The 12995-nt window shown below is 42.7% G+C and overlaps 1 protein-coding gene across 6 annotated transcripts in view; it reads left to right on the forward strand.

The window, feature by feature from the left end:
• The first annotated feature begins 207 nt into the window (after nt 1-207).
• The window catches only part of PIKFYVE (phosphoinositide kinase, FYVE-type zinc finger containing), a 68813-nt gene continuing 56025 nt past the window's right edge, over nt 208-12995 (forward strand). For 3 of the 6 annotated variants that reach the window (XM_086615685.1, XM_086615686.1, XM_086615687.1), the window contains exons 1-4: nt 208-254; nt 2943-3124; nt 4634-4813; nt 11138-11256. In XM_086615685.1, coding sequence (XP_086471811.1) covers nt 2953-3124; nt 4634-4813; nt 11138-11256 — 471 coding nt within the window. In that variant the 5' untranslated portion in view covers nt 208-254; nt 2943-2952. Of the gene's footprint in view, nt 255-2940; nt 3125-4633; nt 4890-10264; nt 10340-11137; nt 11257-12995 lie in introns of those variants that run through there. The other 3 variants (XM_086615691.1, XM_086615689.1, XM_086615690.1) reach the window with 3 other exon arrangements.

Raw genomic sequence — 12995 nt, forward strand, 5'->3', positions numbered from 1 at the left:
CCCAACGGCCGCTGCTGGCGGGTGGATGGGCGCGGAGCCTCGACTGGCGATGCCTCGCCGAGGAGCGCCGCCATCGGCGGGCGATTGGGCAGGGCTGGCAGCGGCGCGGCGGGTTGCCAGGGGCGGGGCGGGAGCGGGCCGGCGCGGAGCCGAGCCGGGGCGGGGCGGGGCGGGGGGGGGCGAGTGGCGGAGAAGAGGCGGTGCCGCTCCGGGTCTGCGGCCCGGTACCCCGCGCCGGCACCCGCGGGGAGCAGGTGAGGACAGCCTGGCCGGGGCCGGGCGGCTCTGCCTGGCCTCGCGTGGGCCCGCGGTGGTGTTTCCCCGGGGTGCGCGAACCCTCTGCGGGGCCCGGCCCGGTTCGTGGCGGCGGCGCTCCCGGGGCGGCCCGGGAGTCGTGGCGTGGCCGCTGCCTGCGAGCAGCTTTCCGCTTTTTCTTCGCGTCCCGTTCCGGGCGATCTTCCGGGTCCGCCATGCTGGGCGGGCGGACGCCGTCCGCGGCGGGGGAAGGCGGGGGCGTCCCCCTTATTCAGGGGAAGGCGAAGCGTGTGTGCCAGGTGCTCGTGTTTGAGTTGCGAATGTCCCGCTCTTGCACCCGCAGCGTGTGGCACCCAGGCAGCGAGGAGCGCCTGGACCTGTCAGGTGCTGAGCGGCTGCGGTCAGCTGTGCGGGGCCCGGGATGTCACAGAGCCCTTCGGGATGTAAATGCTGAACGTGTACGAGGTTCTCCGCGTTTGTCGGTGATGGGTTGGTGAGAGCCGAAGGTGTTGCAGACTAAAGTGGCTTTGGATATATCCCCCGTGGCGGCGTGGTGAGGATCCTGAAGAAGACGTGGGCGTTTTCGTGCTAGTTGACTGATACGTGCGCCGCGCTTTCCAATTTCCCATAACATACAAATAAGTGACTATTTTCCTGTTTCTTGGGGGGAGGGAGAGGAAGTGTCCCCCCTTCAGTGAGAGAACTAAAGCACGTTAGGAATGGGTGATACGCTCCATAGGTAACGTGTTGTACAGCACAGAAAGTCCAGGTGCTTCTGAAGCTAATGCCAAGTACAGTGCTCTTCTTTTAAATCTGCTTTAATTAGGGTAGTACTGCTGTCACAGAAGCAATTACTGTGTGCTTTTTTTCCCTTGAAGCTAAAGTTTATTTTTCCAGAATCACATATATGCAAGTTCAGAGATTTCCTTTTTTTTTTTTTTTTTTTTTCATCTTGCCAGGCTGTAGCCAGTTTCTGAGAGATGAACATAGTTTCCTATAAAACTTCCGGCTGACTTCATGACAACATTTTTAATGTGGTAGTGTATGTGGGAAGGACACAGCCCTGTCTTACATTCAGCAATTAGAAGCAAGTTATCAGTTGCCTTCAGTATTAAAGAAGCTGTTCTGATTTTACCTGAAGATATGCTCTTGAAGGCATTTTCCATGAACGCTGGTTTCTAAGCATGTTCAAATCATCCGTTTGAATAATATTGCTGAAATGCACAATAGCAAACAATACTGTGACTTACAGGGGAGAGGGATGGAAGGATTCTAGACTAAGACTCAACCTTACATAAAGAACCTGACCAAAGTTTCTCTTGAAACTTTGTGAATGATGTCTCTCTGTTTTCTTTCTTAATGCTATGTGAATATCAGGATAAATTCTGAGCTAAAGTTGCTTAATATACAGAGCAACAAGCAAAAGTCTGCTGAGAAGTCATATGATTGACTTGCAGATACCATCGTTTGTGCGTTTTTTGTAGGGTTGTAGGAGTGGTCAAACCTTGCCACATGAGCTGCAAGAAGCTTGTTAACACTTGTCAACGCTGTAGATTTTCTCTGGACTGCATAGATTTTTAATGTGACTTCTTAGAACTTGGAAGAAAATGTTCTAGTCAGTAAAATATGTCCATAGATTCTAGGGAGCAGGAAAACTGTATTTCATGAAGGAGCATGTATCGACTGCTAAGCAGGAAGTAGACTCATACAAGGTTTTGATCCTTGGCACAGGTCAGCCGTCATGCGTGGGTTCCATCAGCTCCCCATGTTCCTGCTCTGCCAAACGTTTGACTAAGTCTTACTTAAACAGAGGTGAAGGTAGTAAACACCTTACCCTAGCAGGCTAGAAGTGCAGGCTTAGTGAGGCAGAGTGGAAGAACTCACCTGTATTGAGGTTAAAGCATATAGCCCAAGGAAAGTGGCCCTTGGCTGTATAAAGGCTTTGGTACACAACAAGTAGGCTTAACAAGTATGACTTCCCCTAATATAGAATGTGGTTGTTTTTTTGTTTGTTTGTTTTTCCATGATGTAGCTGCTCTTGAGAACAAGGAAGTTTAGAGGTGTTAGATATGATAACAAATAAACCACAGTTTGGGTTGTTTCCCTGGTAACTTGCACAAGGTTGTAGTGTGTAGGGGAAGGAAGCAGTGTGCCACCAAAGTTAATCTCTCAGCCCTGCTTTCATTTGCAGTTCATTCTGTTTCTCATTTTGGAATTAACCTCCCCGAACAATAAGTATGCTTGCTCAGGCACGCCTGTCTCCAGTTTTCTTGTTACAAGGGCTGCAGAAGTCACAGCGTTGACAGTTCTTCTCTTAAGCTAAAGCTAAAACTTCTTGGTGATACACATGCAGAGTGTCTGTTTGAAAATTTCAAGTTCCCATAAAACAGTAACTGGAGTGTGTTTTCAGACAGTGTAGTGGCTGTTTACTTGCTTTGGTTGCTCTGGATGTTTAACTAGGAGCTCTGGATTACACTCTGTGGAGGGGCTCATCTCTTGCCAGTGACTAGACAGGGCACTTGGGTTCCTGCCTCTGGCACTCTTGACCTATGCTAAGAGCAGATGTCTGTGGTAGGTGGGGTGAATGTCCCCCCTCTGCCATCTAATGAGACACCTCCTCATCAGTTGACTGAACATGTTCTCTTTCACGACCCTGTGTATAATGCATGTTGCTGAATTCTTCCCAGGACACGTGAAATGGCTGCAGATGACAAACGGTCTCCGACACTGGACTCTACCAGTGATCTACCTCATTCTCCTAGTAGTCCATCTCATCTCACTCACTTCAAACCTCTGACTCCTGACCAGGATGAGCCTCCTTTTAAATCAGCCTACAGCTCTTTTGTAAATCTCTTCCGTTTCAGCAAGGGTAAGCGCTTGGGGAAATGTTGTGTGCTGTCTGTTTTACTGATGCTCTCTGCTGCCACATGAACTTATAAAAACACCTCTGAATGTAAGAGCGTAATGTCAGATGGCTGGCCAAATGGATAGTGAGTCAGTTCTCTTGGGGATGTTGCATCTTGCTTTTGGGTGATGTAGTAGAGCTTTGCTGTGAGAGAAGATAGCGACCTTCTTGTGGCTAGAAATGTGTGACTGCCCATGAAGGTCAGAGACAAGGCAGTTCACAGGTAGTATTGTATAGCTTCTTAGTTGGGCATCTGGATTTCTTTTGCCTGTATGAAGTTTTCGAGGCTAAAACCAGAAGTAACCCTCTGCCAGCCTAAAGAAGCAAAATGTACGCTTGACCTTCCAATGCAGGTTCTTACTCTAGACTTCCTCCACTCCTCAACTTCCTGTGCATCTTATATGTACCCTCAGCTGGACGGCAGCTGAGCTGCAGTAAAGCAGCGTGTTTACAGGAAGTCCACGCTTAATTTGCATGGCTTAGGTCTTCCCCATCAAGAGGTCTAAAGTGTTGTGAAAGCTTTGTATATTAAAAAGTGCTACTTGATTTTGGCCTTTGTGCTACATGTATCCGGAAACATTTGTAGTCTCATTAGGCAAGTTCTTAAAGAACTATGTGAGTTTTTCTTTTTTTATTTCAAAAAAATATACTGCAAAGAATGGTAAATGAACGCACCTTTGTTTTGTACAAAAACTGTGTGTGCCTCTGCTGGAGATAGCAAACTGCTCAGCTGCTTTTGTTTAGTCTGTTCATTATCCTGCTCTGCTAATCATACTTCTGCAATGTTTGGGCTAGGGAAAAAGGGCCAAGATAACTTTTGCTTAAGCAAACTGATCTGTCCAGACTCTTTTATGCAGAATGAAAAATAATTACTTGGTATGACTGCTATTAGTTTGCACAGTTGAACATCACCTGTCATTATTAATTTATTGAAAGTAACATAAGATGTGGTCAACATTGACTTCGCTTATTTGCCTCTGACAAATGTAGCTGGAGTCAGCAAAGTATTGTGTTGAAAGAATGGAAAAAACAACCTTGAAACAGCACGTGAAATGAGCATGTTACTGGAATCAATGAGAACCTGTCTATACTTGATCCTCTGATGGAAAAGAGTGGTTTATTAAAGGCTGTGGTAACTTTAATGCTAACATAACTCAAAAACTTTTTTCACGGCAGAAGCTGATATTCAAGTGCAGCTATTCCATATAGCAAGAATAACTTATGCTTGCCAGTTTGTGTTTTTTTAGGGATATTTCTGAAATAGCCTGAGCCTTGACAGGCAAGTTCTACATACTGGCCTGTTTCCATGTTTTGTATGGTACTTTTCAGGCTAAAAATTCATGTCTCTTTTTTAAGTATAATCATGATCCACATGAACTATTTATGAGAGTTTTTCACCCTTAGTTTTGCATGCACTGCTGATTTTCTTTATCATGTCTGAACAATTGGTTTCTTGCTTTTTGTCAACTCCAGATGATGGCAGGCTTTCATCCTCGGCAGAGAGAGCAGAGGCAGGACAGAGTGATCCACAAGCATTGAGTGGTGGCTGGTCCAGTCCTCAGCATCCTACCAGGGCTCAGTCTCTGAGGTCACCGGTTCCTTACAAAAAACAACTGACTGGTGAGCTGCAAAGAAGATCTTCTACAACCTTGGGTAATTTCAGCTCTTTGTGCTACAAGAGAATGTTGTATTAGCCAGTCTGGGATGCTTCAGAGTGAGGTGGAAGGAGGTGAATAAAGGTTCGTTGACTTTCTAGATAGATAGCAGAATTTGGTATCAGGCTACACTGCTTCTGTTAGTGAGGTTGTGCTTTAACCTTGGAAGCCTGTTCCCTCTACCTTTCGCAGTGTTCCAGCAAGATAAGACACTGTTGGTGGTGGCTCTGCTGTTGCAATTACAAAACAGTCTGGAGCAAAAGAGGCTGCCAAAACACATCCAACATCTTAAAGTCACTTGAACCTTGATCCTGAACATTTCTGCTTTGTCTTCAGAAACTTTGGTTTCTTAACAGCCACATGCAAACTATAACTTTAGAACTCAGTCTGAGTAGGGTTCATGTTTGTGTCTTCAAAGGAGTAGTAAATGCAGGTTTTTTGCTTGTAGCTGTTTTGAGAGAAATTGAGTAGGAAGTTGTGGCTAACCCTTTTTTATTCCTAGCCTTGGAACTATTGCCAGATTCCAGACTGAATCTCTTTTAGCTGGAATGGGAATTGAATGCGATTTCAAAGGTGCAAATGTGTAATGGCTTTATGAAGGTCTGGAAGAGCTAGTAAGCAGACTGCAGGGGTTCCTCTTGAGAGTTGCGTGGTTGCTGTTGGCTGTTTGTGTTAGTCTTGAGCAAACTGCTAAGCTGGGTAAAAATCCTGTGCAAACAAATTGGATCTTAAATGTTGTTAATGTGTATGAGATTTTGAGAGAGATGTCTAGTCTTGGTAACCAGGCAAAAGTCCAGTATGGATAACTAGCATTTGCATCTGAGTCATTCGCATGCTGTCTTAATTGAACACATTCATCATCTTCCTCCTTTTCCTCTAGTACTGTTTGTGCTATTCAGTTGTACCTGTCACAACAAACCAATTAAAGTTTGGTTTTGGTTATTGGTTTTTTTAATAAACTTTTTCTCAAATGCCTCAAGTACAGTAGCGTTCTCTTGGCTGGTTTGCCAGTTTACCATACTTCATTCTTAGTCATCTCTTGTAAATCACTTGGAAATAATCTGGGGGATTACAGGTTAGAAAACCTTAGGTGAGGTAGGTTTTTTTGTACTTAGAAGGCAGAAATAATCTTGTTTTTGACTTCCACTGGGAGCAGGCAGACAGAAAACTGAGACAGTCTAAGGTGTGAGGGGAAGAACTGTTACTTCATTATTCCAACTCCTTTTCAGGACCTCCATTCATGTCCTTGGATTTGAATGGAAGTATGCTTAGAAAAATGTGGTGATGAATCAGCCTGGAAAGAACTAAAGTTAGACCAAGCAGGAATTGCTGGACTTCTTGAAGAGATTTCTGTGATACTGAGTGGCCCGACTCATTGTTGAGCATCATCCCTCAAATAACCTTGGTGCTGTAACAAACATGAACTATGTGTAATGCAAGTAAAAGTGTACTGGAGTGGTGAGAAGGTTTCAGGGGAGTTTTTCAGGTCATCTCACTGTATTTGAAAATGGCAAAAATACTTGCATCTTCCCTTTCCAAAAATTGGGCATTGCTTTTTTTTTTTTTTTAAGCAAACTATAGAAAATTATTTTTCTTGCCTTTTTTTTTTTTCTTAAAAGGTGCCGAATAATCAGGTCTTTGAGGATTTCTGAACATTGAGCAGAGTAGAGTTTTACTTCTGTCATTAGAGTTGATGCTGGGCTGCACAAGTAGTCAAAGAAATTATTCTCATTTCTAAAGAATGAAAAGTGTGAAAAGAAGTGATGTGATTTACATAAACACCTAGGTTGGTAGGTCAGTTCACCCGCTAAGTTCTGTGACAGTGGGGTGTCTAATCGAGTAGAGTTTTCTTGCAACCTTGTATCTGCAGGCCTGCAAATAACACTCTAGGCTTGGCCATTACTCAGATACTTCCTAACTTCGGCAGGTGCAGACAGGAAAACGAGTAATTCCTTCACAAAGGTCTCTCTGGCCTACTTGAGTTTAAACAACATGCCAATCTTAAGCAAACGGAAAGGAATAAATAAATAAAAGGCTGCTGGTGCCTCTAAACAGTGATAGTATGAATCGGCTCACACAGATGCTGACTTCCACCCCTCATCTGTCTATCAGCCTGCGCTGTCTGCATGGCAGATGTTCTCGTTGCTCAGGGACCATGCTGGCTGACAACTGCAAGTGCAAAACAACAAGGAAGGATGGTGGGTTTTGTAGGAAATTGTCTAGCATCAAATATGTAGGATTTCAGTTGTGCGTTGCCCTTCAGGCCTGCTTACGTGAAAACATTATAAATGGCACCTTACGTTATAAAGCACTAGCTTTTGTGAAAACAGGAGAAGCTGCTGGATGCCTGGCTTATGTCAGAGGTGCTTTGTGGGTTGTACAGCTGAAGAACCGGTGCTGAGACTCTGCATTGACTTCTGTGGCCTCCCTCTTGGGTAACCTGTTGCATCCTCATGTGCTGGAGTAGGGTGCTGGGGAGCTTGTGTCACTTCTACAGAGACAGTGGTATTGGACTGCAGGTCAGTGTGTGCTGTCTGCTGAGTGCTTTCAAGGGGCTGGATTGAACCAAAATAGTCTCGTGCTGAGACTATGTCACAGCTTGCAAATCCAGTTTAAGGAGAACTGGAAATGCTGACCAATTGGAGAGGGAGCATTGGTAGTAAAAGCACTTCTAGCTTGTTACCCTGTCATGCAGGGTAATGCTGTTAATGCTAGACAGTTGTAGCAGGCTGGCAGTAATAGGGAATGGCAAAGGAGATTAGTAGGAGTAAGGAAAGGCCAACGATCATATGAGAGCGAAGGAGGCCTGAGGAAGGCATGTGGTGGTTACTGAGCATCACAAAGAACATGACTTATTACCAGAGCATCTTTTCTATTGAAAAAGGTTTTGCAAAATGAAAATGCATGTTGTGAAATGAAGTTAAGGACAGCTTTCAGGCTTTTCATGTCAGTACTTTGTGCGGCAGTGACTTGAGGAAGATGTGATGTTTGAGCTGTGATAGTGAACTTCAATATGAAGTGACATGCTTTGGCAGCGAATAACTAGAAAGCAATTCATGTTGATTTGTGTTAGCAAAACTGTGGTGTCCCTGGTGGGGGTATCTGTTTATTGTTGAAACTGTGTGAAGCTCTCTGTTCTACCACTTCTGTTAGTGCATGGTAAGCTCTGTTCCTGTCAACTGAAACTAGCAGTTCAGTTGCAACAAAGTAGTTATTACAGTGAATGACAAGTCAAAAATACAGCAAAATGAATACTAAAATACATAAGGTCATGAAAGAAACTCTGGAAAAATATATTTCAGTGATTCAGTAGTTGAGGATACAGAACAATTGTGTGACTTTCTGAGCAAATCTTTCTGTGGCTTCAACTCAGAAGAGTGTACTGGGTAGGTAATCTTAGCTGGAATGGTATTGCAGGTTCCTTCCCAGTGATCACAGTTCAGGTGGGGAGTGTAGGAAAAAGAGGAGAAAAACATATAATATTTCAGAGGTTGTATAGGTTTTGCCAAGAATCAGCAGCCATGAATACATACAGGAAGGATGAGGGTTGCTGTTGAAATATGAGAACTTTTTGTCTGTTTTTAGCTGTAGGAGTTAGTTTTTAGCTTAAGAAGGATAAATAGGTTAGAAATAAGTAAAATTGTAAATCTTTATGGAGTTCTTTTGGTATATTCAGGTTTTGTTCAGTGAACTTGGGAAGGGAATGGATAGGAAAACCACAATTGTTGCATAAACTGCTAATCCTGAAAAGATGTGTTCCACACTCAGGTTAGTGTGTTATATTGAATGGCTGAGATGTAGCTAGCTTTTGTTGATTAAATGCAAAATGATATCAAGTGAAAAATGAGTGTCTTATGAGTATTTGACTAGGGGAGAAGACTAAATGGATGAAGATATGGTAGAGTTGTGGACTAAGAAAGCATAAGGAATCTATATGGACCATGAGGGAGCTGTTTTCACTTCCTGCAGTTGTTTTTGTGCTGGCTGGACAGTGAGAAGCAAAAGTTTGTGGAGCTGATCTGTTTGTCATAAAAGATTAAATAACATTTAATAAAGTCTATCTTTATTTTAAAAACCTAATTTCTTGCATGGTTTTTTTTTTTGGGAGTGGTGTGTTTTTGTGTGTGGGGTGTGGGTTTGTTTTTTTTTTTAGTAGCATATACTGAGTTTACTGCTTCAGGAGCACTAAAAAGACTGTTACTTAGATGTGTAAATGTGGTCAACTCTCTTGGGATCAAATCAAAGGAATATATCTCTTCCGAAGTGCATCTGATGGCAGTTGGGACGATGATGCGGACAAAGCAAGAAAAATACTCTTATAGTTTCAGCGTTTGTGGAAGGGAATATGATTTTTGCAGATTTAATGGTAAAATAAAGAAATACAGTTACAATGCTGAAAGCAAATGCATCTGTAAATTGTGTGTGCATTAACTGAGAAAATGGCTGTTGTATTTATAGTCACAGAATTTGGATCGGGAGTAGAAGTTAACCTAAGATTGATCCATGTGAATTCTTTTATAAGAACGGTGTTCTAGACACAGTGTGTCGTATGCTGCAGGAACTGTAGCTTCTTATATTCATCCTATACGGTGTGTTTTTCCCCAGAAGGGGGGAAATCACAGGACTGAAAAGGAAAAGAGCCAGCTGAATTTTAATCTGAGAATTGGTCAGGTTCTTTAGTTTAGTTTAGTAATGGCACAGCTTAGCCATGTGCTCCTACCACCTATGGCATGCTTTTTCTAATCCTTTTGACATTGTTTTATGTAACACAGAAAAGGGCGTTTAACTAACAAGAGAACCAGAGTGGAGTTAACTGTGGCATTTCCTCAGTACCGTGTATGTTCATACTTTGGGAATCACTTGCCTGACAAGATTTGTAGCTAGTTATGCAGGAGGCCTGATAGTAGTTTTTGAATTGGAAGCAACGTTCCTGGAAAGAAGATACTTTTAAATTCAAATGTTACAGCAGGAAAGTCCGGGAAGTAAATGCATCATAGATCTTGTGATAGAAGTAAGGAGGAGCCAAAGTTTTCTATGGTATTATCAATGTTTTCTTGAAATATTCAAGTCCCTTTAATCACCCTAAAATACTCAACTTGGTAATATCCAAAAGTATATTTGTTTGATTTAAAAAAAAAAAATAATTCCAAGTGGGTGGCCACAGAACTGAGTGTAAGCTCTCTAGAATCTCTTTAAAGTCATCTCCTGTTGTGGATTCTTTGTTGTACATAGGTCATTAAGCAGCTATAGGTGCACTGGTTAACTAAAACTATGTACTAAGAACCTGAAGAGAAGGCATGGAATCCCACAGTTTTAATCACGTTACTCTAGGGGTTTTGATCTGCGCACAAAGGAACAGCCTGGTGTTACTGCACAGCAACAGTTAACATGCTTCTCCTAGTGCTGTCAGCGTTCCGCTGACATCAGTGGTATCTGAAGCAGTAAACAACGCAGCCATGTCTGTTCTTCCTGTACTAGGGGGAATAAAAATAAAATACTAGTCAGATGGAGAGCAGCGAAGCTGGTAAGAAACTTTAAACTTTTCTGAAAAGTTGTTGATGTAAAAAAATGACTCTGAAAACGTTTAAATGTTCAGGTAAATACAGCGCTGTGTTTGCAGATCTTTCTGGAGAGAAGGATCCTATTTGTAACTCGTACAGCAATGCTTCCAAGTAATCCAGCATTTTATAGGAAAGAAATTAACTGCATTGCGTTGTTATTCAGGAGTCTCTTTGCTGTAGTGCGTCAAGAATGCCTGTACAAATTCTCAGCAACTTGGCATTTTTCTTAGCAAAAAAAAAAACAAAACCAAAAGAACTCAAAAAAGTGAACTGGGTGCATTTTATTCTGAATGACTGTTTCTAATAGAAACTGAGCAATTGAGTCCTGAGACTTGCCCTAGTCATTTATAAATAAGTTCAGGTTAAGGTATTGACTTATACCAGTCCTAGAACGCAAGTGATATTGTTGCAATTATTTTGAAAGTATTTGTATCCTCGAGGGCATTTTAAAATGAGACTTCAGTGCTTTCTAAAAGGCTATTACGAGATTCATCTAGTAGGTTGACAATAACTTCACTCTAAAAGATGTTTTCATCCTCAGAACTTAAATCGATTCCTGTAAACACAGACGGTGGTATTTGGAATGTCAAAGCAAGTTATCTGGCATCAGAAGCGGCTTTTGGGGCAGGGGGTGATACACACTGTGACTTTGTAAAGCGCTTACATATGTGAACGTTTCTCCTTCTAACGGGGTTTTATGTTGTGATGTAAATGTTGACTTATCGTGGAAGAAATGAATACTACTCTCCCTTCCCTTCCAGACAATCGAAGGAAAGTAGAACCGCCTCTTGGAGGTCATGATCCTCGTACAGCAGTTCAGTTAAGAAGCCTCAGCACCGTTTTAAAGCGCCTCAAAGAAATCATGGAGGGGAAGAGCCAGGTACTTCTTCTGGGGGATTTGTAAGCCAAACTATCTGGAAACTGAACTGTTTACTGGGCTTCTCTGAGCTTTGTTTTTAGATACATCAAGGGTTTTTTTTCAAATGTTTGAAGGATGAGTGAATAAACTCAAAAATCCTTGTTTGGTGGCAGGGGTAACAGTTTTAAGTTGATGCTGACTTTTGACATGTCGAACCTGTCATATTGTGGGAGTGAAACACTGCAGTTGCTCAGCTTCTTGAACTTGGACCAATGCTCTACTTTTTGACTCCTTCCACTTCTGTATTACTTAATCTAGTATTACCTGATGGTTTTCTTCCTTGAAGGCTAACCGTGGGTGGGTGAAACACATTGACTGTCACAAATAGTAATGAGTATTCTAAGGTTGAATTAAATCTGCTACTCTACTGTGGTAATGATGGGTCAGCAATATGTGCTTGAAAGGCTTGTCCTCTTAATCAGTTTTGATTCAACTGGATAAAGATCTGGTGGTTGCTACTGCCTTGCTGATTTCACCTCCCTCTGCTGTGTTGGACTATGCCTTTAAAAGGAGGATGTGTTTGAGAAAAGAAGCCACAACTATTCATAAGTGATGATATAAATAGCTGTGTCTGGGAGCAAGACATGAACAGGCAAAAGTACATTTAATTAAACTAAATGAAGAGGAAAAAGGCTTTTGGTTTGGTAGCTTTTACAAGTAGACTTTGAGTAAACTCCCTTAGCTTCCAGTGCTATTCTCCTTGTGAGAGTAACTTTGTTTTGGTAGAAAGGGTGATGTTTTGAAGGTGAAACAAAAGCCTTTCATTGCAGTAAACAGGGTATTGAGTGTGGCTCCTACTAGTATTTCAGTTTGTGACAGCTTCTGAAGGCCCTGGAGATTTTTAGATATCTTTGAAGCTATTGGAGAAAGTGTTCAAATGTACAGGATACAGCAGTAAATGACTGTCTAGATCCTTCTCTGAAAGAGGTATTTTAGTTGTCAGCATGCTGACTTCTGTACAAATGGTCCTTGACTGCAGCCATGTGTTGCTTGAGTCACTCCAGGCAACAGTTTCTTCCTACTGTGGACTTGGCCTGTCTCTACAGTCTCTTTCTCTTTTGCTGTTGTGGAAAGCATGGGTCAGATCCTGGAAGGTGCTGCTCTAAGCAAGCTCTGCTGCTAACGGAGGCCAGACTTCTGTTCTGAACTCTTCCTTCTAGGTTGTTCTTGTCATGAGTGTTGGCTCTGACTTGAGCAGGGCAGAGAGCTGGAAGGTATCACCAGGAACGACTGGGTTTCTGCACACCCAGTCGTATGCAAGTGGGGCAGAGGCAGTGTGAGAGAGATGGTGGGCAAAGGCACGGCTGCTTAGGACAACCTCTCTCCATGTGGCAGAACCAGAGAGTTGGCTTATCCTGCAAAGTTGCAGAAAAAGCTGTTAATCGGCATCCCCTTCAGGTTTGCAGCAATGCCTTGGCAAAGCTCTTCACTGTGTTTTTCCTTCTTGAAGCTTAGTACTCATAAATTTCTAGACTCTCTTGAACGCTAGACTGTCTTGAGCAGTCTTTGACCTCTTTCTGTGTGAGTTGTCTCGGGTGAGGATAGCATGAAATTTTTGTCTTGCTGATCATAGCTGTTTTGGTCTCAAAATTGGTCTAGCAGCGATGTCAAACTTTGCTTATTGAACATCCAAAAATAAACACCAATTCAGGGCATGGTCAGGTGGGGTTTTTTTGACTTTGTGAAAATCAGAGTATGGA

Source organism: Tauraco erythrolophus, chromosome 8, assembly GCF_009769465.1.
Source record: "Tauraco erythrolophus isolate bTauEry1 chromosome 8, bTauEry1.pri, whole genome shotgun sequence".
Taxonomy (NCBI): Eukaryota; Metazoa; Chordata; class Aves; order Musophagiformes; family Musophagidae; genus Tauraco; species Tauraco erythrolophus.